Raw genomic sequence first — 26,422 nt, 5'->3', positions numbered from 1 at the left:
AGTTCTTAGCGTAAATTGTTAACTCTTTAGAAAATAATCAATAATATCGCCATTCTCCGTTTCGATTTAAATAAATGCATTCGTTTCTGGCAGCATATTGCGCTCGAGAATTTGAAAAAACGGATTGTCGCTTGAATACTAGTATAAGTAGTGTTTATAGGTAAGGTAAATAAAAATCAGGAAATGGGAAATGATAAAGTGTTTGTATTTGGAAGCAGTTATAAAAAATATTGTTTTTCACTTAGACTTGTTTAAAGATTTCTTTAGGCTTTGGCCCTTTAAAATAGTTCTTAGTTACGCAATCGATTTACATAATATGTATATATAGATAGTATCATTTCATTGCGTTATCTTCGTTAGTTTCCATTGAAATTGTTGTTTAGCATGCGCTAAAAATAGATTTCTGGTTGTATGTATGTATATAATTGGCACTTAACTCATTTAAAATACATAAAAATATAAAATATAGTACACACAAAACATCTTTATAAATATGCAAAGGTTAATTTGGATAAAATTATCAATAAATAATCACGTTCATTCTAAATTGCCAAATGAAAACAATACACACGCGCGCCATTGCACATAAATTAATGTTTCAGTACGAATAAGTTGCAACCTAGTTTTCCGTCTATCCGTCTCCGTCGTCTCTATCACCTTATCATCCCTCCGCCACAGGCGGGCACTGCGGCAAGTGGGATGTGGGGGAATGTTGAGCATTTAACAATAGAAACACTTATAAATCAACGACATCCTCCTTGGTGTAGGCCGAGTCTCTAAATATGCGTCTGGTCGCCATGCTCTGCTGCAGTTCTTCAACTAATGTCTCCTGTGGGGAAGCGGGAAAGTGATTCCACATTATTAGGCGTGTTCAACAGGCAGATACGGATACTAGATGAAACACAGGCAACATGCTGCTTACTGGCTAGCGGACACAACTTATCAACTACACACACACTAAGCAACAAATGTGGATGTTAAACGCACAGGATGAGCACCAAAATCAACGAAGCAACGTTGCCACCAAATTTCGAGCGATGAACAACACGGCAAGCTGTAGAATGCAGCTCAGCTCCAGCCACGGAGAAGTTCAAACCTCGAATAGTGTGGATATCTCCTTGCCGGCGATCCGCTTGACGCCGCCGCTCTCCGCGCAGCTGCCAGACTTGGTGCCCAACTGGCCGTTGCGCATGCTCAGGATCTCGTTGCTGATCAGACTCGCACAGGCCATGGCATGCCGCTGCTCGTGGCTGCTGGAGGAGCTGCTACTGCTGCTGCTCTGCTCCGTGACGGTCTCGCTCACCATCCTCGAGCGCGTCTGGCTCTGGTTTAATACTGTGGTGGATGATGTGCTGGTTGTCGTGGATGCAGTGACTGGCCCCCCGTGGGAGGAGCCCGTGGAGGTGGTGCTCGTGCGCGCATTTGCTGCGTTCAGAAGGGTTCTGGGCATAACGGGCGGTTTGAGGGGGAGTTCTTTACAAGTAACGAGGAGTACAACAAATCAATCAAAATATGAAAATAAATAAGATACAAAACAAAATAGATCAAAACTACTGCTAAAAAGGGTTTCAAGTGACGGATCAGGCAGGCATCTTCCACAACAACTACGCGTGCAAGTGCGGAGGATTCTACACTTACCCAATCTGTTGAGTCCCGCTGCCAGCTCTCGCACGGACTTCTTTTCCAGGGCAGCTCCTAAGGGGTTTAAATAAGTCACCAAGTTGCGGAGCAGTTCGAGAGGTCTCACTCACCAGGTGTAATGCCCACAATGCTGCCACCGCCTCCGCCACCGCCTATAGCAATACCCGGCGTAATGCCCACGATCGAGCCACCGCTGCTAGTTCCAAAGGTCACGATCTCAACGTCATCTAAGCGGAGCAAAGGAATTCGCTGAATTACTGATCTGTAACACTAAACTCTGCTCTCTACCCACCTTCTTCCAGTTTGTCAGGCGTTGTCTTGGTGGAGTCCGCGTTGCCGTTGCCATTGCTGTTGCCCGTGATCAGTTCCCCGCTCTTCGGCTCGCTGCCCACCACTGACCACGGTCGGGGTTTCTGCAGCACAATCGGCGTTCGCAGGATACCGTTTCCGGTCTTCACAATCACGCTGCCCTCGCCGGTGGCATGGCTCTTGATCGAGTCGCTGCTGGGAGAGCGCATTTTATCCTCGCGACCAGTCGCCCTCAGGAGATTGCTGTTGGCTGCCTCCTCTGCTCCGGTTCCAGCTGCTGCTCCCGAACCAGCCCCGCCCTCAGTGCGCATCTTTACCAATGGTGACTTGCGACCCACTAAAGGCGAATACTTTTCCAGGTTGTCTGTGGACCGGGAGCGAGTAGCCCAGGAGGCACCTAAGCCATACAAAAAAAAACCTCTTTATAGGTCTGTTTTTTAAAGCTAGTTATGTTCTTTACTTACTTTTGAGCAGTGGCGACTGGCGCTCCAATTTAATTGGTCGGCGCTCCTCCAGAATGGGCGTCGTCTCCTCGGAGGTCATGTGACCGTTGCCATCGCGGCTCATCGTGGGACTGTCGACAAAGGACAGCGAGCTGCACTCCTCCGACGTGGGCGAAACGAGCGGGGTGAGCGTGGTGGGTGTCACCGAGCCTGGCCGAAAGAAGTGCTCTAGCCCCTCGCCGATCTCGCGGCTGCCTCCGGCACTGCACTCGGCACTGACCAGCGGTCGTGTGGGTGCCCGCGTCTTGGCCCGCTTCGGTCGACCCTTGACCAAATGCTGCAGCTGAAAAGAGGCGCTGGGCAGCTCGGTTATGGAGTCGCAGCACTCGTCAACGCCGCCATCATCCATTACAGCCAGGCTGTCGGTCATGTTGGAGGCCGCGGCCACAGCAGCGGCTCCAGCAGCCCCGCGGGTGGACAATTGGGAGGTGGAGCGGTGCGAAGAGGGCGACTCCAGGAGGTCGGGGAAGTGGCCCAAACTGAGATTCTCCACGACGGACTGGGGACGAACCTTCTTAGCAAGGCTGCGCCGTTTGGTGGGAAGATGTGGCGTGGCCTATTGGGTGGGATTGAAGGGAGGATGAGCAGAATTCATTTCGCCATAATGTTGTATGTTTCATGATTCATTGTGTGTGAAATAATGAAGATTGTTTTTGGTTTTGTTTTACTTTTTTTTAAGGGGGTTCTACAACAGCTACAAATCATAATGGTCACATAGATAGAGACAGTCTACAGAAGGTCTACAGGCTACAGAGGGATAACTATAAGGACACGATTAAGATTAGGGCCCGACCCAAGGGGAACTCCAGGAGCAGTCCCGAGTTCCCCGCAAGTCCAAGAGCCCGTGTCCCAGATAAGATATTGATAGTTAGACGTAAGTTCAAGACAAAAACTACTTACAAGGTTCAGATATTCCAATTTCTTTTTTGTGTTTGTTTGTTTGGATTTTGAAATGCAAATTATGTAAATGAGTTGGAGACAAGGTTTAGTTATAGTATGTTTTCAAGAACAAGAACGAGTATTTGCGATATGGTACAGATTCGGATTCAGATTCGGTTTTGGATTTCGGTTGATGGTGAGATGGTGATGATGATCGGATCGGGCGGGAAGACACGAGAAAAATAATGGGCATGAGCATTTGGTGTACACATTTAAGTAATTTATTAATGAGATTCGATGTATAATGTGATGCATGTGTGTCGACTACGTTCAGCTAGTTGGGCTGGGAGTGTGGAGTATGAGTTCATTTTACACATGAATGTACTAAGCATTTGTGGGATCACTGCGTGTGTTTTCGGTGACTGTGTGGGATGAGTGTGGGTGATAATCTTCTCGACACTTGACACTCTCTACTGCTCGCATATACTCTTTAATATATGATGTTTGTTACGATCTAATTCTGTTTCGGCGGACTCTATTGCATCCACTTGGGTAGCGACAGATTTTCAACACTTACAGTGGGCGATTCCAGGCCCAGTTTGGGCAATATCGAGCCTCGTCCCCCCGGCCGTATGATCAATCCATCCGCATCCTGCAGGGAGGAAAGATAATGTACATATATACTTGAGTCTAGGTCCACTCTAAATAGTTCTTCGATTCGGCAACTCCCCAAAGTGGGTGAAAGAAATATTTTTGTAATCGAATGCGGTGAGCTGCAGCTGATAAGCGGAGCTAAGGCACAGAAGCACCAACGATCACCCAAACAACTGCCTCAATTTCGTGGTTCGAGAGCGAAAGTGAACCCGCCCGAGGGGCTTAGGGCCATGACATCACATTTGTCATCACCCTGCCCCGTTAGCAGTGCTGACCGTTTGTTTATTTATATAGGAAAATTTATAGTTAAATTACTTACAGCTTGAAATGCTTTTAAAAAGATTTCAACAAAAGATCGTAACAAAAAAATTGACAACTCTTTTGTATAAAGCAGAGACCGTAAATATAATATAATGATTACGGTCCCTGGTATAAAATCGGTTATTATGCATTTTCCCCCTTTAAAACGAATGGAAAAATAGCCAAAAAATAACCCAGACGGTCAGCGCTTTCCCCCACACACAATTTCCATGGCTGATAAGAGCCACCCACTCGATAGGCCCGATCGATACCCCCAAAACGAATAATAAACTTACATGACTGGAGCGACTGCGCACAATATCTGGCGTCTGCGGCTCGTCCAGCAGCACCGATGGCGACTCGGCGATGCCCATGCCACGGCGATAGCGGGTCAAAGCCTCCAGCACCTCATCCGTGGCCCGGTCCGAGATGGCGGCCGCCAGGGATTGTTCAATCTCACTGAAAGGAAAATGGGAAGAAAATACATTTCAAGTTAGAAATTACATTTGGGAAATATTTATAGGTTTCTCTGGGAAACACTACTTTCTGTTAGAAGGATCCTCTGTTTGGAGCTCCTCCTGCAGCTCCTCCACTGGCTCCTCATCGGGGCACTCTCTGTAGGCGGGACTGCTGCCCGAAACCTTGGTGGTCTGGCCACCGAAGCAGCAGCACAAAGCGCGCATCAGACCCATTTTTCCTGGCAGCTGGAAGCTAACTGAAAGGGCTGTCTGTGAGCGCTGGGCACAGATAGAAGCACGATTTGGCGTACCCGTAAACAGAAGTGATTGGCTCCGAAATCCCGGCGACAGTGGGAGGTGCATTCAGCTGTTTTTCGATTTATTCGGTGTGTTGTTTTTAATCTTATCTAAGCGTTAGCTTGCGCTCTCCCTCGCTCGCAGATACACCAGCACACACACACGGAAGTAAATACATTTTTTAGTGCTCGTTGGAGTAAAAAGAGAGCCGAGAGTGCTCGCTTCGAAGCTTGTTTTTGGAATTTGAGTATGCAATACAGAAACGGAAGGCAAATGTTTGTTTTCGGCTCTCATTTCTTGTCTTCTTGGCGATGTGCGAAATGTGTACAATATTGCGAATTGCGGCGAACATCATCGAAATGTGATAATTTCTATGAGTTTTACTGGTAATTCCAAGTGTGTTTACACCTGATTTTTCCTTCTCTCTTTGAAAATAAACATTTTATAATTTCTTGGTTTTGTAGAATCTAGTAATTCCACTAAAACTTTAAGCTTTACGTTGTTCTTATCATGAATAATGTATTAAAGTAGCTTGTTTATTTAAATTACTCACTTTCTCCTCCTTTCTACCTCACTGCGTTTTTTCTATGTCTCATCAAACCTCTAGCTTTTGGTGTGTCTTTTGTGGCTAGAGCTCATTTAAATAAGACCTTTTACTTTTTTCCTTACCAATTCCCCTGCTCTTCTTTTTTTGTCATCTATAGTATCTTGTAGTTACTGGCTTGGAACTCACCCAACTTTGTTCATGATCTCGCTGCCGGCGTTGTTGAGAAGGCAGGCCTGCAGAAATTCCTCGGGGATAATCAGACGCTCGGCGAGACCCTTGCGCAGGTCCTGCACCACAATCTGGTTACCCAGGGTCTTGGGACACTGCTCGATGCCCGTGCGCATCATCGTCTCCAGCGTCTCCTCCAGATAGCTCCTGATCGTGTAGCCCAGCTCGCTGGCCACGCGGGTCAGCTTCATTTCGATGGGATGGGAGTCGTTGCGAACGGCTTCCTGCAGTTTGGGCATCAGTTGCTTGCAGTTCTCGGCGTCTGTGATCAGGCGCTGCACCGCCGAGGCAGAGTCACTGCCGCCCTTGGCCAGCGAGATGGTGTCCTGGGTCTCGGCCACTAGCTTGTCCACCAGCTGGTGGGTGGAGGAAAGCATGAAGCCGTGCTGCAGACGGAATCCCTGGCCCGTGGCCCGCTTCAAGCCGTTGCAGTTTCGCTGCAGCAGCTCCTGCATCTTCCGCATCACCGCATCCGTCTTGTCCGGATGGCTCTTCAGGTGCGGGGCAATGTCGAAGACGGGGAAGGGTATGGTGCGCATGCTGTGATTGTGCTCCAGGGCGTAAACGATGTCCGCATATCCCTGCAGCGTCACCCCGTTCTTGTCCATGTAAATGGTCCGCAGTCTGTTGTTGATCTGCAGAGCTTTCGCCAGGAGTCGAGCGCCCACATCGCCCATGTAATTGCCGCTGATATCCAGCTTCTGGAGGCTTTGGTTGCTGCCCAGGGCATTGATGAAGTCGTGCAGGTCGTGCTTTAGCTTATTCTCCGACAGCACCAGCTCGGCCAGCGGGAAGTCGTCCTTCTGGATGAGGTTCACCAGGGCGTCCATCACGGGTGGAATGTGCTTGGGCTTCATGCCCGTGAGGCTGCGGGTGAGGTGGAGCGTCCGGATCGAGGGGTTCTTCGAAATGGCCGTCAGCACAGGCGCCAGCTCCGCGTCCAAATCTAGGGGATACATAAGGAATGAGCTTACTGTTGATATTCGATTTGTGCTGCACTCACTGTTGTCGCTGATGTCCAGGCTTTGCAGCACTCGCACTCCATGGATGCAGGACTCGAGGACGTGGGCACCTTGGGCGCCCAGCGTATTGCTGCTGAGATCCAGATAGAGGCCAGCCGTGGACTCGTTGCAGGCCAGGCCAAGCAGGAGGTTCTTCAGGGCCTCCATGGGCAGTTTGCAGCCGCCTATGTTGAGGTGCTTCAGGCTCAGGGTGCTGGTGAAGAACTGTTTGAACGACGGCGGGATTTCCTTGCCCTTCTTGGTGCTGAACGAGTTGTGCGAGACGTTCAGGTGGGCCAAATGCGTGGCACAGCCGCGCAGCAGAGCGCCAAATAACTAAAATTAAGAGATTAATATATTATTGGTTTACAAAATAAAAAAAAAACGCAGAACCAAGAACGGGAATATACTTTTCCGAAGGTTTTCAATCGGCTTAACCTATATGATGCCTCGGAAAATGTTCTATACGAGATCTTCACTTATTTTTTTTAGTGAAAGGTAAGTTAATTTAGTATTAAAATAAATATACAGATATGAAATGTAGGAACTGAGGCCAGATTTGAGTTAAGCGCTATATTTCGGTTCTTTTTCCAAAAATCTGTTGACCTGTGTTATAGTTTAAATTATAATAAAGGTAAGAAACATACATTCTCCAGCGTGATGTCAGTCGAGGCGAGGTCCAAGTGCTCCAGCACATTGGGTTGAGCCAGAAAATTGTGCAGATTCTGCAGTAATATATAATATATCATTTAGAAATACCATAAACCCTAGTTTCACCAGTTTGTACTTACGGTTATATCATCTTTGAGACTATTACCACTAAGGTCTAAATACGTGAGCGAGTTGGAAATACTTTGATTGAGCGTCAGCGAGTGCGACATCTGGTTTACTCCCTTGGATGTAAGTCCGCAGTGGGCCAGGGCCAGCTTGCACAGGCCCTTGGACACCTTTGCTATGGGCCCTGCCAGGTGGATGGCACCTAAGACGGAGAAGAGGCAAAATATTGTTTAATCTCAACCCTCAGAAATTTTATTCACAGAGACAGTGAGATGAGGAATGAATAAATTTTGGTAACCAATTCGAGTGTGATAAGTTTATTTTCGGGTCGAATGATATAATTTAGAGAATGTATTAAAGGCGTAAGAGTATATGAAAAAACCTTATAGAAGGAGTTTAATCCTGTGTGGCAATTGTCGGGGGTTGTTGCTTATGGGAGGATTTACATGTAAACGGTCAAAATTTGGCTATTTTTCGCTAGATAATTAAAACTTTTAACTTGAAAGTATAATCGGAATATTCTATAAACATAAGTTTACAAAATGGCGGACCTATGGAACATATGGACACGATAGAGCTTGTAATTCGTGTCGGAAATCCGAAAAACAAAACATGTTTGTATTATTATACTTTTATTTTCTGTTTAAAACTAAAAAACCTAAAAGAAATTACGACAAAAAATATTAAAAAATTTTTTTTTTAAATTTTAAAAATTTAAAAATTTCAGAAAATTGATTTTCACATCCCACTCCCTTAAAAAATAATAAAATTAATTTTTATTACCCATATCTTGGTTAAAATAGAAGATAATATAGGGCCAATTCACTCCGATTTGAGGCACTTGGAGTTGAAATTCAATAATAAAACTTTCTATTAATAATAAGCTATTTAAAAAAATAATTTGTACATGTATATCCCTCCTTAAGGATGGAAAAGCAGGACTTAAGGATACTGGATGGGCTCAACAATGGCCACACAAAGGGCAAACTAATAGAAGAAGCAAGCTTATTGAGAAATTGAGAAAACAATGATGTCAACAACAACGATAACAATGCAAGAATATCTTTGGGCTTAGAGTAAGTGGCTGTGGTGCTATGGTGTCTATTTTTGTGGCTGCAAACCTTGTACAATCTTTCCAAGTAGGGCGCACAACGAACTGGCTCCTACACAAGCCACAAATCAAAATGGCAAAACGACAAATGACAAACGGGAGAAGAGAAACGATAGCAGAGAGGTAGACAAAATATTGGATTAATTGGTTTACACGAGGCGTCGGGTCTCGATTACAACTCGATGGTAGGCAGCACAGGGTGGGCCGGGGGCAGATACATAGGTTCAAGACAGTTCACGGGTCTTCAGGGATTTTAGAGTACGCACCTTTATCCTCAATTATATTGTGGCTCAGATCGATGGTGCGAATGGCGGGATTGCTATTCGTTATCACAGATATCGATAACTTGTTCAGGAAATCCCATCTGCAGAAAAGGGATTCAATAATATATAATATTTTCCAGTTTCTATTTGTTGCACAACAACCCACCTGAGGCCCAGTGCCTCAAGATGCAGCTCCTCCAGCCACATGGATCGCTTGAGCACGTGCAGGATGCGTTCCAGGGTCTCGTGGGACAATCGCATATGGGCAGCCTTTAGGCCGCGAAAAAACGTGTTGTACTCCAGCGCCGAAACGATGGCCATCAAGTCTCTGTACAAAAAAATATATATTAATAAGGACACAAGAATAATATTTCAGGTAAATAATACTTTGGTTCCAGGTGATCAAAATCGCGCAGGTTGAGGACTCGCGTATCGTGCGACAGGTAAATGGTGTCCACATCCCAAGCCACCTCCTCGCGATACGGGACGCCATGGAAGTCGCACATGCAGGCGTACTGGGCACTGAATCCCCCGCAGGGGCCCACATTGCGCGGATCGGAGGGTCGAAATTCCTCAGAGAATATGGTCTCTCGCTCCGGCGGCTGTATATCGATCTAAAAGAGGGGAGAGCAGGGAAATAGTTCACTGACCTGATGCTAAAATTCATTTCAAAAGTTTTTAGGTCTCAAGTGTCCGTCTTTGTTGTTCAGCAGCAGAAACTCAAGTTGACCAACTTGAGCAAGAACAATGCAAATGCAAAGTTTACGGACTGCCTGCTAACCTCCTTCAGCAGCACAGCCCCTTCGGTGTCTGCCCGCTTAAAACTAAACTTAATCTTGCACTTAACACTCCTGGTAAATGTGAGTCTTGATGGCTACATTTTAAGGCGTCAACCTGATGACGCCCAGGTCGCGTGCCCACCGGCAATTATCAAAGCCTCAATTGTTGTTGCTGCCACTTCCAAGTGGAATTGCCAGATAAAAGTCGCACAACAAATGGCGGAGGGAACTATAAACTATATTCAGTCGTGGGTGTATTGTTGGCTCTCCAACTCCCCAGTCGATTAGCATAAACGTAGTCGGCATAATTTACATCGTGCTGGGGCCAGGAGCATTACAAATGCATTGAATTATTAACCCCCCAGCCCAACTGCTGCAGATGTTGTCGTTTATGCACTTACAGCCTAATTGGACTGGGGCGGGGATGACACAGTGGGTGAGAAGCCACATCCATGCATACATATGTCCGTACATGTCCCACATGGACAGCAGATACCCGCAATTGTTCACTAAATATTTAATTAAACATTAATTAAAGACCAACGTGAGTCAGAGGCGGTTGAAGCAGCAGCACTCAACGATGTTTTGTAGGTTAAAGCGATGGGTCACCATTATATATATTATATCTATAGCTATATACTTTCTTGAGTGAATTTTTGAGTATAGAAAACCCATCTCAATTCTATAATTCTATCCCCTTATCATTATTGTCTGTACACTTGCCTTGCGGATGATGTATTTCAGAGGAACTGTTGGGAATATCTGCTTGATGGCCGAGGCCAGATCGGTCAGGATGACATCAGCGTTCTGCAGAATGAACACAAATTACATATGGTACAAATGATTACAGCGAGCGGTGCTTTTACCGAGCTGAAATTGCCCGCATCGCCGGTGGTGGCGAACGAGTATGGCCGATCGTTGGTCACGATGGAGAAATGGGTGGACCTCTTGCTCTCGACTCCCACAATGTCCAGGTAGTGGAAATGGCATTCGATCTGCAAAGAGTATATATTCATTCATAGTTTGTAGGTATAATATATGGATCATCAACTCACCTTGGTGGGCACTTTGGCACTGAGCAAATAGACCCTCACGGGGGTAAAGACCTGCGGGGAAAAGTAAAGACAGCGATGCGAGGTGCAGCACGTGAGTGAAAAGTGTTGTAATTGGCAAACATGAAAAACACAAGCCAGACATGCGTGCCAACATGCATGGCTAAGACCTCAAGGAGATGGGGGCGGGCTGATGGAGGCCATTTCTCAGACAGTCAGTGGAGTATAACTCCATTATCAGGGGACTGAAACTCAATTTGGCCAGCCTTTGTCTTGCCAGGAAAGTTCGCAGCTTTTAATGGCAAATCAAAGTGCGTCAAGTAATTCGTTTAGCTGCTCAAATGCAGGGACCAACCGGCTGCTTGTGGAGGTGGGGTATCCATGGAGGAGTTGGCCCCATTGACTTTAGTAATTGGACACTTTGTCTCTGCCACCTTGTAAGCCGCTTGCACAAATCAATTTTCCAGCTGTGTGCGCTCTCCAAGCGGCCGTACAAGTGGCCAGTCATGGAATTAGCATAGCTGTAGTCCCCGTGGCCCAGGTGGGTTAGAATGGAAGTCGTGCCCGCCGCCGCTAAGTATGCCATAAAATATCAATTACGGTTCTGGGCCAGTTGCAGACCTCCGGGCAACTGCAAATCGGTTGCCCCCCATCAGAATGTGCAAGGCTTGGGGGCTTAGCTAAGTTGGCAGCTTAATAGATATATTAGACCGCGTTCTATTATGTTCCAGGGGTGGAAGATGCACCTTTGTGTACATTTCAAGCTCTTTACTCAGCTTTTTATTTATTTAGGAGTTTGAATTTAAAGGTAAAGTCATTCTTAAATCAGACGTCTCGGCTCTGGCAGCCAGATATTCATTACTTTAATGGCACTTGAGGCGAAACGGCAGCCTCCTGTGAGTTTGTGTCAATTAGGCTAGAGGAGCATGCAATTTCCATGCACAAATTGGACGCTGACTGCCCCCAGATGGAGCAATTTGAATCTGTGCCGCTGACAGGCGGCGTCTGCTGCCCGTCGGCACTGCCAGAGAAAACATTCAAGTAACGTAAAGCCAGGCCAATCGGAAAGAGAGAGAGAGAGACACCGCCGGGGATCCACTTACCAAAACACGATTCTCCGTCTTATCGCCTTTCGTCTCCAATTTGACCATATACTTGACCAGTATCTTTGTGTGGCGACCCAGTATGGATTTGACGCTTTCTGCAAAGAGAGAACCGAGAGAATGCGATTAAGATTGTGAATCAGACTTGGAATCGAAATCGGAATTGGAGCGAGAAGTGGAACGAAGATCGCCCGCAGGCAGAACGGAAATGCAATTAAAATCCCCAGTGGAATTCCATGGTAAATAAAGATCAATACAAAATTTGGTTGGCAAACTAAAAACACAATTCGATTTTATTAACGTAAAACGTAGTAACTTAAAATGAAAAAGTAAGTAACACAGTAGTGAGTTTTTGTCAGCAAAAATACAAATAATGTCTCAGCAGTGGCACTTGATCCCAGGAATGGTTCATCTTCGAATGGCTGCTTGGAATTCCTTGTAGTTCACCTCGGGCTCTAAGTTCTCGTTTTGGTGGGGAGTGGCGATTGCGGATTTTGTATTCAGCTTTTTGGTGTTTGGCAAAGCATTGACTAGGACTCTTTTCAGAGGAGACTTTAAGGCTCTTAACTGGTTCGGTTTCTGACTAGGCATCAGCAGGCGTTGGCTGGTGCTGCGAATAGCTGGATATGGTTTCAGAGACTTCAGGCAGCTCGGCGTCTTTGTAAGCGTCTTTTTGTCCGATGGATTTGGGAGCTTGTTCGAAGGCTGTTGCGAGGATGACTTGTGCAACGACCTTGTGGAGCTTGACAAGGCAGACATATTGCGAAGTGTGCCCGAAGCACTCTTGTCGTCCAAGATTGGTGCCTTCTTGCGGAAGCTGTTCTGCTTAGTCTGGCGATGCTGCTCCCAGTCGTCGGCCATGCGCTTTAAAATGTTTTCGCCGTGCACTAGGAACGGAGTGTTCTCACGGGTCTCGTAAGCCAGCACCAGAGCTGTGATTTGCTGCTCGATCTGCGATAGCTTGGATGTAATGGCCCTGCGCTCCTTTTCCTCTTTTAGCAGTTGGGCGCCGCGATTGTTGAAGCGATTGGGGGCGTTGGCTTTGGCGTCAAGTGCCAGCATGCGCTCCCAAAGCGCTGTCCGGGATTTATACAGCTTGAAGATCTCTTTGTTCTTGTTGTAGAAGGTCTGGAGATCGTCGAGCTCCAACTCATGTAGCTCCAGCAGGTCCGGGTACCAGTCGTTGTGGTAGAATCGTTTGCGCTCCTGAGAGCTTTTCAGGGTGAGATCCCACAACTCCTTTATCTCCTGGCGCAGCTGTTCGATAAATGTCTTCATCTTCTGCCTTCGGATACCCTGGCAGCGCTGCAGCTCCTCCTGGAGAACATCGTGGGTGTACTGTGTATAGCCCGTCGATTCTCGTACCCGCTTCATGGCCTTTTCATCGGTGTCCTGAATTTGATCCCATAAAATGTAAATCTTTTCGCGCATGTCATCGATGCGCTCGCGCAGCTCCTGCATCTGGTCGGCAAAGTCCTTCTGCATTTGTCGCAGCTGCTCTAAGTCATCGGGTAGAAGGCAAAGATTGACCTGGTTCAGCAGTCGTTGCTCAGAGTCTGTCAACGGTAAGCACTCCAGTAGCTTCATATCTTCCATAATACTCAGGCGCAGCTGGTCTACCTGTTGTATGCGTTGCTCTCGCAGGTCACGCAGCTGCTCGAGGTGGTCCCGAAAGGCTTCTATTTCCTTCGGTAGGGGCAGTGGATCATCTGGGAGTGGAAGTGGCAGCTCACCCAGCTCCTGACAGAGCTGTTCCTGCTGAAGGAGCAGCTCACAGATATCCGCCCGACGCCTGCTAAGCTTTTTACGCAGTTGCTCTATGCTCTTTTCCAGTTTCAGCTGAAAGATGACCAGAGGTACGTCACCCGGCCAATCGTCTTGTTCCAATGCCTCGTGGAGTATACTCCTAAGGTCGCTGGCCTGTTCCCGAAGACTGGCAATATCGTTCTGGATGGTCTGCTGCTTCTCACACGACTCGCTTAGCAAATCGACATAAAAATCGTTGACGTGCTCCTTGAGCCTTTGCAGGTGGGCCTCGCAGGTCTCGGGTGGAAACATTTGCACCCACAGCCCATGCAGCTGTTTTACATGCTCGCAGGTCATATCCAGGATCTGCGATTTCAGCGAGTTGGTTCTGAGAGTAGTCATGACTGATTTTGTAACAAGTAATCGTGATTCAGGTGATGATGATAGCTAATTGTGACAGTTAATTGTGACATCTATTTGTGACAGCTAATTGTGACAGGTATTGATAATTTTTTAAAAATATACTGAAGGTTGATCTTTAGATGTATCCTTTATAATCGCTTACACAATGTTTGATATATGTACATATGTATGTACATATGTATATTACGTTCGTGTTCCAGTGTGACCAAAGAAACAGGAAAAAACGGTCACACCGATTAAAAATAATCCTGAAAAAGATAAACCTAATGTAATTCCCAAAATAAAGACATTGCTCGCATGGATCGATTATTATATTAATATAATACAATATATAATACATATCGTAATGATAAGGTCAATTCTATTATATTTAGTTTAAAAAAAAGGCATTTCTGGTACGGCAATAATCTGTTATTAGGCACAGTCGGTTTTGGTGCCTTCAACATCCATCATTCAATACCATTCGAATACATTTTAATTGCAGTTTATAAATTTAGTTTAGAAAAAACAGCTGGAAATATGAGTGTGACCCATTTCCTAACGTTTCCTGAATTTCTTTGGTCACACTGGTGCCCAAACAGAATAGTCCTTGAACTACTGGTTCTTCTTTTATATGAAGTTTTTCCGCTAACAAAATTGTTTTATTATGTTAGTACAAGGCTTTAACTATATAATATGTATAGGGTCTTTAAGAAATTATGCAAAATAGATTATAGTACGGGAAAATGTAGTTCAAAGTTTCGCTTTTCTAATGAGCATCTCTGACTTAGCGTACATCGCTTGCATAGAAATTTTTAAATCATTGAATGAGTCACATCCGAGGTCGTTACAAGTCGTCTCTCGAAAATGGCGTTTTACGATAACAATACAAAATATAAACACAGTTGCAAATACATAAAAAAAGCTCAAGAAGTTCATGTTTATATATTTGTATTAATTGATAAAACATAAAAGCAGTTATTTTAGCCTCCGAGTTCATTAAAATACATTAAAACTCGTACAACGAATTGTTGACGAATATCGTCGATATCTTTCCTGTGCACAACTGCAAACATTTTATAAAATATGCATACATATATATGACATTATATACCCACTTTGGGCTTTGTTGTGCATGCAAAATTCGAGTATTATATCATTGCCCGCCAGTGAAACGATTTGATTCAAACATATTCAAACGAGCCACGTAGAGGAGACAATATTCAGTCGATGGCACCCCCGTGCCACCACAAATCCCTTCCTCTACACCGACAGCTACTTAGCATATACTCCAGCACACGACACCCCCGATTCTACTCGCAACACACAACCAACACTCGTGCCAGCGATGACGAATTATTTAGAGTGAGATATCATTTCGTTCAGGGGGAAGCGAGCCGAGAAGGCTCCTTGGGGGTGACATTATTATGTCATGCTACAGGCATGTCGGATTCCCAAGCACCTCCAACATAAAGCCGAGAGTTATGACTCCCCGTCTGGGCATGCCAGAGAGCATAAAGGAATGAAAGAGGAGCAAAGGACAAGTGCCAAAGGGAAAAACGGAATTGAAATGTCGAAAATTCTGACTGCCAGCAAGGTTAGCCGGCATGCATACATGCCAAAATCTACTGCCTACACATGAAATGTTGAACATGTGAATATGATAATACCCTGGAAGAGGGTATACTACTAACGGTAAATAAATAATGAAACAAAGCCCTTTCATAAACGAACCTAATTGAAACACTACCATATATGGTACTATAGTATTTCTGTATAAAAAACAATGAGTATCAAGGTTTGGCCTTCATAATTGAATAAGTAAAATAACCGATGAATCAGAACACAAGCCGTTCACAAGCAATTACCGAAATACTCTGAAAGTGAAAAGCTAGACGGGGAAATACGTCCATTAGCTCCACAATGGATTTGCATGAAGTGGGCCATAAACAGAGCTACGCCGCGGGGCAATATATGTTTTTGGGATCCTGACCACACTCACGCGGCGAAAGCCCAAAGTGAGGCCACAATAAATAAAGAGACAGTTTGTCTTTATAGCCAGCTTGGGGAGTGGGTGACTATGATAATGAGTGCCAATTGCGCGTTATGGCCAAAATAGATCGTTAAGACGTTTCGGCACGCACGCTACACACTACACACTACAGTATACACACTCTACACACGCACCCGCAGTGGCTATGCGATAAAAATCAAGTGAGCATAATCTACAACAGCTCAGTGATTCCCTCTTAATTATTGCTCAAGCGCGTCGAAATGTGAATGAACTTGGGCAGGCAGAACGCCGCCAGAGATGAACTTTGGGTGCCACTATGTCAATATCATGCATAAGAGGGGAGCTACCAAACACAAAGCGAATCACAGAGGGAAAACGGAAATTACTAAAGTTTCCATGCCCTTCCACAAAGTGTCATTTTCAGTTACTTTGTTATCTGATTAGGGAAACCTTTGCATGAGCCCACATATCAAGAACGTTTATGTTTTATTTCGAGTAAGTACAAGTTTAGGGGATTTCAAGAGAAAAATGTGTATCTATCTTTAGTTATTATTCCCTGGCAAATTTTAAATCAGATTTAAGATTTTACTTCTATCACAAATTGTATTACATTTCCTTATTGCACTGTCAAATCCGGTCATAGTTTAAAAATACCTATAGTTGTGAGGTCATAACTACAATTACAAGCTACAAGCTTTGCTGCCAAGTCAGTAGCAGCAGAAGACCCGTTGTGGAGGCGAAAAGTGCAAACATTGAACTCTGGCAAGGGCGTGTTGGTGTTTACCTGTACAGAAATACATACACCTTGTACTCTTGAGCTTGACTGTGGCTCTGCCTTTTATATTTTATAGTTGTCATTGGAGCTGACCGTATTTTGGGTGGCATTTGAGAGGTGCATCGTGTTACAGCATAGCTTATTTGGCCATGATTACCTGTCTGCACCGGACATGGTCCGTCTGTTTGTATCGCGACTCCATTTCCGTCAGAAGGAAATTTGAGTTTAATTGGCTTTTGCGGTTATTTCGCTCAGAGGCAACGATAAGCTCGAAAAATTACATCTCTAAATGCACAAGTACACTTCGGAAAAATTTGAAATTTATCATAGATCAAGAAAAATATGATTTTATAATGAATTTGTTGTTTAAAGAATGTTTGGGAGATTTAATGAACAAAATCACTTTATTGGTAGATATTTTCTTTTATTTTTAGCACTTTAAAACTAGTTTGAAATAAAATTCTCTTTACCCAAGGACAGATATTAAAATTAAGCAACAGTTTCACCCTTAGGTAGTACAACTCCTAATAAGTACAAGATCGAGTAGCTTCCTCATTAATCAACTTTTTCCAAGTGCATGTTTCCATATAGCCTGGGGGGTTCAAAGAACTGATACTCAAAAAGTTAGTCAAAAAAGTTTCCACTCGGTTGGGAGAGCTGGAGGCGGCGGAGGCGGAGGCATTGACAACAATCTAAGCTGGCATAAAAGCCAACGAGTGTGACCCAATTCAGCGCATTTTTTCACTTTTTTGCAGCTGCAAAGCTCAGCACAATGGCAGAGATTACACGAGTTCAAAATACCCGGACTGCCAGATACAAGTATCTGTATCTGTAGCTGTATCTACGTAGCGTGTAGTGTGTAGTTCTGGGCTGTGTAGTGTGTGCCTGTGTCATCTGTCCGCAGCGCCTTTCGTTTAACACCGTGTTGGCAGCAGCAGTCCGTGTTTTCATTGTGTCGTTTCCCCCAGTCTGCAGCTGAGTCCACACTTTCCGTTTGCTGCAGGTTCTAAATGGACGTCATCGTTGCCTATGCAAATACAAAGGCTGTCAAAACTGGCCGGCAAACAAATGCATAAATAGGAGCAACAAAGTGGACAGAGAGTCGCCTCACGGTTTGACAGCAATTGCCCCGGGGTGAGGATGAGCTCAAGAGGTTTATAATTATATACTGGGGAAAATTCGGGATATTTTTAAGAACTTTAAATTGGTTATCAATCAGTTTTAAACTATTATAAAACAATATTAACACTAAATGGGAAGACAGTAATAAATAGTACTTGCTAATATTATTCATAAGCCTCTTCTATTTCAGGAACAATCCAAACTATTCATAGCACAAGTTAAAGACATTGTGGATTTGTTTGTAAATGACATCTAGACAAGCTCAAACCTTGAATAAAGCAAACATTTAAAGGGAATATCGTCGCCAACGTACATACATAAGTAAATCCCATTTGAGTTTCTGTAATTCCGACTTTTGGGAAGTTCCGTCTGCTGTGATAATCGGAATTACAAGCACAACAATAACGCTCGCCTAACGGAAAACGCGCTTAATGCTCGCGGGCCAAGAAAGGAAAAATCAAAGACAACAATGGCAAGGCCTCTGCCTCAGTCGGCGGCAAAGCTGAGCGTCGCACAAAAGAAAGTTAAACGAAGATTTTTATTTTCGTTTTTCTTTGCACAAAGTTGCGATTACTTTACGTTATGTTAATTATATTTGCACAATGAGGCAGACAGTGGGCTAAGTGAATGGGCCACAGAGTGTGGGAGGTGGAAGAGAGATGGACATAATATAGACAGGGGAACTCTTAATGGAGAGATGTTCTCTCTCAGAGAACTAATTAAAGTCTGGGGTGAACGCAGATTGTGTCCTTTTTAATTTTAAGAAGGATTTATAATTTTCAATATTTTTAAATTTTAGTTTTTACTAAAATGAATCACATTTATAGTTCCCCAGACAATGTAAATATTTCTTATCTTAACTTAGTTCGTTTAACAGAGTATTCTCTCTTTTCGAGAGTTCCCTGTAGCTACCGCATTGTCAGCAGCATTTGCTTGCCGGGGGACCGTGAAGATTACAGAAATGCAAATTGTTGCATTTATAGCTTTTAACAGAGTTTACGATTCGCGTAATCAGGTCGCTTTCCAAGAAGCCGGAACGTATGGTCCTGACCGATAATGTAAACAACTAACAAAGTTTAAATTGTATTGTTGCTTTGCGAGTGAGTCACAACATTTTTTGAGGTTGATCTAATTGCTTAACGAGTTGTGACGCCCAAACTACGAGTATGGGGCGGTAGTGTTGTGGGCGTGGCAAGTGGCGAGTTTAATTCGCTTGACCTCAAAACGCAATTTATTGTGCGAAAATTTCGTTCGGCTCTTTGTGCAGAGTAATAGAAAGCGACAGGTTCAGGTTCTCCTACGACTCGTGAGCTCTCTTTCGGACGCTCTCTCTCTATCTCTTTCCCTGGCAGTAAGCCCCTCTCTTTCCCGGTCTCCCCCAAAAAAAGAGGGCCAAAAGCAGCTGCTAGTCAACCGAGGAAGAAGCAGCAGCTCTGAGGCAGCAGCCAGGTCAGGGATGCGATGCGAGCGGCGTCATTAACGTCACTTCTTGGGTGACACAATTTCACCAAACGCCACAGAGAGATGCAGAAAGAGAGGGACATACACACAGAGAAAGAGAGGGGGACATTCGCATTTGGCTATTGGAAAATGGAGCACATGAGCGTGTGTTTCGGCTTTTGTGAATTCTGCGTGCGTTCTTTCTGTGCTAGCCTCTCGTTTTGTATTATCATTTTTTTTAATGGCTTTTCGGAGACGTCGTCAAACTAGTTTCCCCAAATCGGGTGAAAAGTATGCGGCGCGCCACTAATGAGCGGCGAGGAGGATAACTGGGGCGCAGGTATCGCCCCAATTGGAGCACCGAAAGCGAGAGTGAAATGTGGAGGCTGAGAACACGCTTATAGGTCACTGGAAACCAGCTGGATGCCGGTGGATTAACTATGTGTATTCAGCGATTAAATATGCGCACTAATTGCGGACAATTTGCCACTTAGTTGCATGGCAAATGGCCAGCGCTTAATTGCTGGCATAAATTATCGACCGGCGCATTGATATCCACGGGATGGATATACATATAAAGGCTATAAGTGGGTCAGCCAGAGGTCAGAGCATCGGCTTTCGCAATAGCCGACGAATTGGGGCAATTTCCAAAGGCAAAACCAAGCCTCTTTGTTTCTGCCTCGCCCGCCAAAACGAATGAAATTTGTATAACATTCAAAACGTTTTGCATTTTGCATTGGCTCTGGGAATTTTCTCACACACATCTCCTCCTCTCGACGGGAGCAATCAATTTTATTGCGTCCACTTGGCCACGAAGACGAAGGTCAAACGATTTGAATCTGAATTTAAAATTTTTGCAGCTACAGGCGAAACTCAGCTTGGATGAACACAAACATAGCTTGGAATTCGGGCTAATGGAAGGATGGCTTAAGGGGTTAAATAGGCCTTTATGGAAATGGCAAAAAAAGAAGTTTCTGTCAGATGGCCAAGGCGGCTGTCTTTCCAATTTTAAAGGTATTTCTTTTGTTTAAGTTTTCATAAAGGTTTCATATACTTACCTTAAGTTAGTCGAAAAACAATTATTAAAAGGAGAAGATGTTTCTTAAGTTTGTTATTCCAACAAATGTTATGAATAACTTATTTTGCAAAATTACACCATAATTGACTTTATTTTAAGAAGATAATATTCACAATTCACAAAAGGAGAAGATGTTTCTTAAGTTTGTTATTCCAACAAATGTTATGAATAACTTATTTTGCAAAATTACACCATAATTGACTTTATTTTAAGAAGATAATATTCACAATTACGAATAAACTGTCTTTGGTTTTTGTTGCCACGGACTTATCTCAGAAACTCAATTGTCTTTCGCCCACTCAATGCCTTCAGAATGTTGCCCATTTATGGTTTAAGTAGATCACGTTGAAGTCCCACTAGACACACACTCAATTCATTTGTTTATTTGCCTTATTGCATGCGTAGATACATAGGATATAGATGTGTATACACATATTGTAAGCTTTGGCGCAAGCGATTGCAACAACAACAACTAAAGCGCCCATATCTCGGGGGGGTTTACTATATAAAGTATACACTCGGTACGAGAAAAACTGTCTTCTGGATGAGTAAATGGAGTCGGAACGCTCGAGATAAGCCTTTGAAGGCAGACCAAACAAATAAATAAACAAACAAAGAGAGTTGCCCGCAACAGGCAGAACAACAACAATAACAATATACTCAACAACAGCAGCAATAATAACAACAACAGCGATGAGAAACCATCAATAAACTTTCAACAAGTCAATTTCCGTTGAGCAAGGTGCGGTCAGAGGCGTTGGCAAAGGGGTTAGGCGGGAGGCGGAAAGCGGAAGGGAGACTAAATAACAAACTTTATGAAGTGCAAAACGGTCTGAGCAATCACACCTGACTGAAAATAAAAGCGAAATATCGATCGGTCACGACCAGTTTCGTCAATCTTTTTCCCAAAGAAAAGGAACAGATCTGTCAACAAATAATAGTACAAAGAGATAAATTATGACTATTAACCGAGAAAGGTAGTTGCATAACTCTATAAAGAAACACATATTTACATATCAAAAGAATACAAAGTATACCAGTTGTTAATAGCTTCATTTAGGTAAAAACTTTAAACTATAATAAACCTCACACTTAACGATAGAAAACTAACTTGGACACGTCCGATTACGGAGGTTAGTTAATAAACTAGCGATAGCTAAAGCCGTCAGCACTGTCTACGAGTCAGAAGTTGGGGGAGTGTATTTGTCAGAGACATGGGAAATGTGCATTTCGCCAAAGTATGACGCATCGCGTAAACAAATGGGGAACTAAAGCCCTGACGATCTGAGTGATCTTCTATTGCTCACCTTGGTCGCGATTCTGCTTGACCACGGCGCGTATCTGCAGCTCCATTATGCGCCGCAAGTACTGATCGATGTGACTCATCATCTCCATCGTGTACATTTCAGCCATTGGCGAGCACTGGCGGTTGCGATCGCAATTACCACTTATCAGACAATGATATATATATATATATATTTTTATGCGGCGGACGAAGTGGTCTTAACGGATTTGCGGCCAGGCCAATTAGCCTTGGTAGTGCACTGCCAGTTGGCCACTTTCAAAAAGCAGGCCAGGCACCGAGCGCGGCGATTTTAGCACTGAACGGTGATAACCGCGATCGCCTTATCAGTATATTTGAGCTTATCAATACTGAGAGAGGGTGTGCTGTTCAGCAAGAGAACTTTTGAAAAAACAACAACAATATTTAAAAAAATACAGACAAGTTTACAGGGTGATCCATCAGGTGGTGTTAATAATTAACATTAAAATAAATCTAATATGTTTTATTTGCTTTTCGGTACTTGTGATTAGCTAAGTTTTAAAGTAAATATATCAGACAATTTTTTAAATTTTAAGTTTACGATATTAACATGATATTGAAATGGTCATGTCATTAGTTCTTATATGGAATATACCATAAATACAATTATTAATTGCCTCAATAAACAATAAAAATGTAATAAAAACAACAACAATTATTGCATACAAATTTGTTTTTTGGCGGATGGTTAAAACGGAATAAACATCATATGAAAGGGGAAATATTATTTTCCATTATATTTTTTTGAAATCGAAAATGCGAGTGCTTTCAAAGAACTAATAATTAAAATTCCAAGAAACCATTAAATATTCCAGTTTCAATTGCTGATTATATTTTCTTGTTAATTTCAAGATTTATGGGAAGTTTTCTAAATCTAGAGAGCGATAGCATGCCGCGATTGATTTGACCGATTGGCACAGAATTCCCAACTGTATCATTGTTCTATGCATCATACTTTTCACATTTTATAGACTTTCTTATCGAGCAAATACAATTAATTTGACCAAGCTTTATGACTAGTTTTGTGGTTTTGTGGATCATTCCCGCGGGAGTACATGTGTACTCTATCTTATCGTGTTCTAAAAATCGGTCAAAACGTTGGTCGGCATCTTCTTTAACGTTTCTTCGCTCCTAGACAACAGGCAAACGATTTGGCCGATGATTTATGGGGTCGATCGCCGGCGACAGGTGTCCAAACAGTAAAAATTAAATTAAATAAACATGAAATGGAGCCAAGCCAGGCAAAGACAGCGACAGGGAAATAATGACAACAGAACCCGGTCCAAATTGCATAAATCAGGCAGCCGATCTCGCCCATTATATAATGCCCAATTGGGTTTCGGGTGCAGCCACCGCCTCCGAGCGGAATCGAGTTTATTTTGGACAGCCAACTGGAACCGAAGCAGCGCTGCGCTACCAGCGCCGTCATAAATAAAATTGTCAATGCTCAACTTGGAGCTAGTGCTCCAGATTCCGGTGGATTCCCCTGCAGTTGCTGCAGCTGCCGTTGGAATTAAAACATTTCGTAAATGATGGGCATTGAGGTGATTGTGCAAGGCCCTGGCCCGGCCCGCCCAGCCACTTAATCAGAGCTCGTTAATTGGCAGACGGGAAGCAAACTCTGTTCTGGAGCCAAAATGGGACAGAACAACAAGACGGATGGATGGGATGGGTATTTCAGGTGGTGGGTACCAGCGGACAGGTAGAGCAAACAAACCAGCTAGCGAGCAAACAAACAGCAAAAGGTGTCAACGCCCACACCTGGGAACAGGAGTCATGGATGGAAACATGTAGCTGGTAGCTGCTAGGAGCTAAGAACTGTCAGCGTGGGGCAGGAGCTGGTTCTGGAGCAGGAGGAGCTGACAAAGTTGCTGTCACTGCACTCAAATTAAATTACTCAGCATGGCGACGAGTTGGGGTTAAATTCCTGATGACAGGCACTGTGGTACCACGGAAAGGGATTTCAGGGGTGAATATCAGAAAAATTGTACAACATGTTATATAGTAATGTGCAATATAACGAATTGAAATCGACAACTAGGTTAATTATACAGTTTTCATAATATTTTGTTATTAAGACAAAGGGACTGCTATCAGGCCTGAATAATTTATTATACCCTTTCCATATAGTATATTTTGTGCATACAGCACCAATTAAAATGAATTTATTAGCTCAGCGTTATCAGTCAATTAAAATTAATAATTATCTTGCTGTGTAAACGGGTTCAATTCCCCCTTGAGCAACGGGAATTCCAGTCAAAACAGTTCTGAGGCCACAACAATGTATAAGTGGAGCAGCAGCAGCTCTTCCGGTTTTACCCAGTCGATTCGGAACCAATGTGGATGGCCCCACGGAGGATGACTGAGATTGGGCCAGACACCTGTCATGGGGCATGCCGCCGCCGGGTGATTCGGCCTTTGTCAGATCGCTTTTCACGCCCCGCGGAGATGGCAACCACGAGCCGCCGAGCGTTAACCGATTTCCGTAGGAACCAGAACTTTAATTGGTAACCATGTGGCTTGTTTATACATATTTGTGTGGAAATAATGCTTACTGGCAGCGAATGCACAATGGGACTGTCTGTTTGTTTACTGTTTTCCCCCATTCACACTGATATCAATATCGGGCGGGGGCTTTGGCTTTGAATGTCATTTATATGGAAACCCTTGCTGACTTACTGCTTTTTATATTTACCAAAAGTGTTGCTTTATGTACTTTCTTAATATTTTATTTTTGTTTTATTTTCGCTTATCGTGTGCGCGGTCTATTACGATTTCCACTTTCTGACTTTGGCATTGCTTTGCGTTTGCTTTCAGCTCAATTAAATATCACGGAATCATCACCAGACGAACTTTCATAACTCGAAAAGCCATTTTATTATATAAAATGCAAATTTATTCGCAAGTACGATATCTTTTTCCGGTAGTGGGTTTTCAGATTGAATTTAAGACAGGGTTAGCAGGTAATGAGAGCCTATTTTATAATTGAAATAGTGAAAAGTGATAAAATAATGAAATAAATTTAATAAATTAAGGACCTATTAAAGGACCTATGTATATAAATTAAGTAGCAAAGCAAATGTTAATAAGCCAACTTTACACGTTAATGAATACAAAGTGTGTTAAAAGGGCCATAAAAACAGTGACTAATGACCCCTTTATACATATATTGATATATACAAATATGTAGGTTTATTAATAAAAATGCTGCTATTGCAAATAAATTTCCTCTCGACATAAATTGTTTCAAGTTAAAAAACATTAATTAAAACCTACTCCAATGCCAGGGTTTTAGAGCCACTGACCACCTAGTAGCTGCCAAACTGCAAGTGGGTGGGAGTTTCGCAGCGGGCGGGTGGAAATGTCACAGAGTCGGCGAGAGTGTGTGTGTGTGTGTGCATGTGTTTGGGGTGTCGCATTGAGGAAAACGGAAGCCGGCGGCCCAAACATAAAAGTAAAGAGCGAAAACAAAACGTCGGCGCTTGGGAAGGGGGAGGGGATGCACTCATCTGCATCTGCATTTGTTTTTGTTCATGCGTGGCTCAAAACAAAGAACGGATAAAGCGCGAAGGAGGAGGAGGAGGAGTGGGAGGGGAAGCAGGGGGGAGTACAAGAGAGAGCGACGATTACTCACCGTTGAGGTCCTTGGTTAATTGCGAGCGCGTCGACATTTTGTCTTCCGAAATTCTCTGGCGAAAGTGGCGAACAGCGAGCCGGAGTGAAAATGAAGTCAAACAGGAATAACCAGGAAAAGGGCCAACGAATTTGGCTCAAAGCAGCCGCCGCTGCTTGATGTTGCTTGCGCTGCTGCTGCTGCCGCTGCCGCTCCTGCTGCTGTTTTCAGTACTGTTGTTGTTAGTGTGGTGGTGGTGGTTGGATTTCAATCCTGATGACACGCCTTGCAGCCCGAAACTGGATTTTTGAGCTGCTCCCGCACTGAAAATCGCCGATCGGACATTCCGCTTCTTTTCGCCACTTTTTTTTTTAACAACTTTTATTTTCTCTTCTGCCGAATTTTATTCACTATCATTTTTGCACACACACTCACGATTTTCGTTTCGGTTTTTCACGCGTTTCCACCCTCGTCGCGGGGTCGGAAAACTCGGAAAAGTCGCACTCTCGCCGAGACGCCGCCGCACAGACAGCCGTTGGATTTTCCCCCAGCACTTTGCCTTCAACCTTGCTGTCTCCGCGCTGTGAATTTTCCGTTGATTTGCCTCCTCGTTTCACTTAGCACTTGACACTTCTGAGTCGGCCAAATCGGTCAAATTTGAATTAATGACTGCAAACTAAACTAAGTCGGGCGAAATTTCACGAAACAACAACAAAAAGTGAGTGTGACCACCCGGGCTTAGGTGGAGAAACATCGGAGGCTTTGTCCCTAAAAAATCTCTAATCCCGGGGAACCCTTAAATTCGATATTTGTTTATTTTCAAACCACAGCCACACTTAAACTCCACCTGATACGCAAACCACACCTGATATTTGAATCACATCTTATACTACAACCTCTGGTTCGTCGCTCATGAACGAAAAGTCTGGCAGCGTCGGAACGCGACTAAAAGTACCAGATCGTCCAAGCATTAACAACTAACGTTGCCAAACTTTTCGTTCATACG

At 43.9% G+C, this 26,422-nt stretch overlaps 2 protein-coding genes across 10 annotated transcripts; both read right to left on the bottom strand.

Moving 5' to 3' along the window:
• Window positions 1–184: 184 nt before the first annotated feature.
• LRR (Leucine-rich repeat) lies at window positions 185–26,133 on the bottom strand. Of its 9 annotated transcripts, XM_070283604.1 has the most exons (22): window positions 25,852–26,133; window positions 25,438–25,778; window positions 11,903–12,000; window positions 10,803–10,853; window positions 10,614–10,742; window positions 10,471–10,554; window positions 9,356–9,582; window positions 9,135–9,296; window positions 8,972–9,069; window positions 7,609–7,796; window positions 7,465–7,542; window positions 6,820–7,153; window positions 5,775–6,762; window positions 4,583–4,745; window positions 3,910–3,984; window positions 3,354–3,374; window positions 2,415–3,009; window positions 1,934–2,347; window positions 1,752–1,868; window positions 1,639–1,695; window positions 1,097–1,473; window positions 185–829 (listed from the first exon to the last, which is right to left on the bottom strand). In XM_070283604.1, the coding sequence occupies exons 2-22, from the start codon at window positions 25,472–25,474 to the stop codon at window positions 737–739; spliced, it is 4,386 nt and encodes a 1,461-aa protein (XP_070139705.1). In that variant the 5' UTR covers window positions 25,475–25,778; window positions 25,852–26,133; the 3' UTR covers window positions 185–736. The 9 variants fall into 9 exon arrangements, 6 of the variants coding, with proteins under 6 accessions (XP_070139705.1, XP_017027353.1, XP_017027350.1 ...); XR_011444412.1 differs by lacking the exons at window positions 25,438–25,778; window positions 25,852–26,133 and adding an exon at window positions 21,787–21,908 and having other exon boundaries at window positions 988–1,473; XM_017171864.3 differs by having other exon boundaries at window positions 25,438–26,133.
• On the bottom strand, window positions 12,163–14,179 carry LOC108078194 (protein regulator of cytokinesis 1-like). The gene has a single exon (XM_017171869.3). The coding sequence runs from the start codon at window positions 14,048–14,050 to the stop codon at window positions 12,311–12,313; it is 1,740 nt and encodes a 579-aa protein (XP_017027358.1). The 5' UTR covers window positions 14,051–14,179; the 3' UTR covers window positions 12,163–12,310.
• Window positions 26,134–26,422: the final 289 nt, after the last annotated feature.

Source organism: Drosophila kikkawai, chromosome 2R (genome assembly GCF_030179895.1).
Source record: "Drosophila kikkawai strain 14028-0561.14 chromosome 2R, DkikHiC1v2, whole genome shotgun sequence".
Classification (NCBI taxonomy): domain Eukaryota; kingdom Metazoa; phylum Arthropoda; class Insecta; order Diptera; family Drosophilidae; genus Drosophila; species Drosophila kikkawai.
The sequence above is the reverse complement of the archived record's forward strand: the minus strand, read 5'-3'. Positions and strand labels throughout refer to the sequence as shown.

Excerpts from the sequence above, each read along its gene's own strand:
- LOC108078194 (XM_017171869.3), bottom strand. The coding sequence starts at position 14,050 with ATGACTACTCTCAGAACCAACTCGCTGAAATCGCAGATCCTGGATATG.
- LRR (XM_017171861.3), bottom strand. The coding sequence starts at position 21,892 with ATGGCTGAAATGTACACGATGGAGATGATGAGTCACATCGATCAGTAC. Across the intron at positions 12,001-21,786 it reads CAAGCAGAATCGCGACCAAG|AAAGCGTCAAATCCATACTG; the intron begins GTGAGCAATAGA and ends CTCTCTTTGCAG. Across the intron at positions 9,297-9,355 it reads TTTGATCACCTGGAACCAAA|AGACTTGATGGCCATCGTTT; the intron begins GTATTATTTACC and ends TTTTTTGTACAG.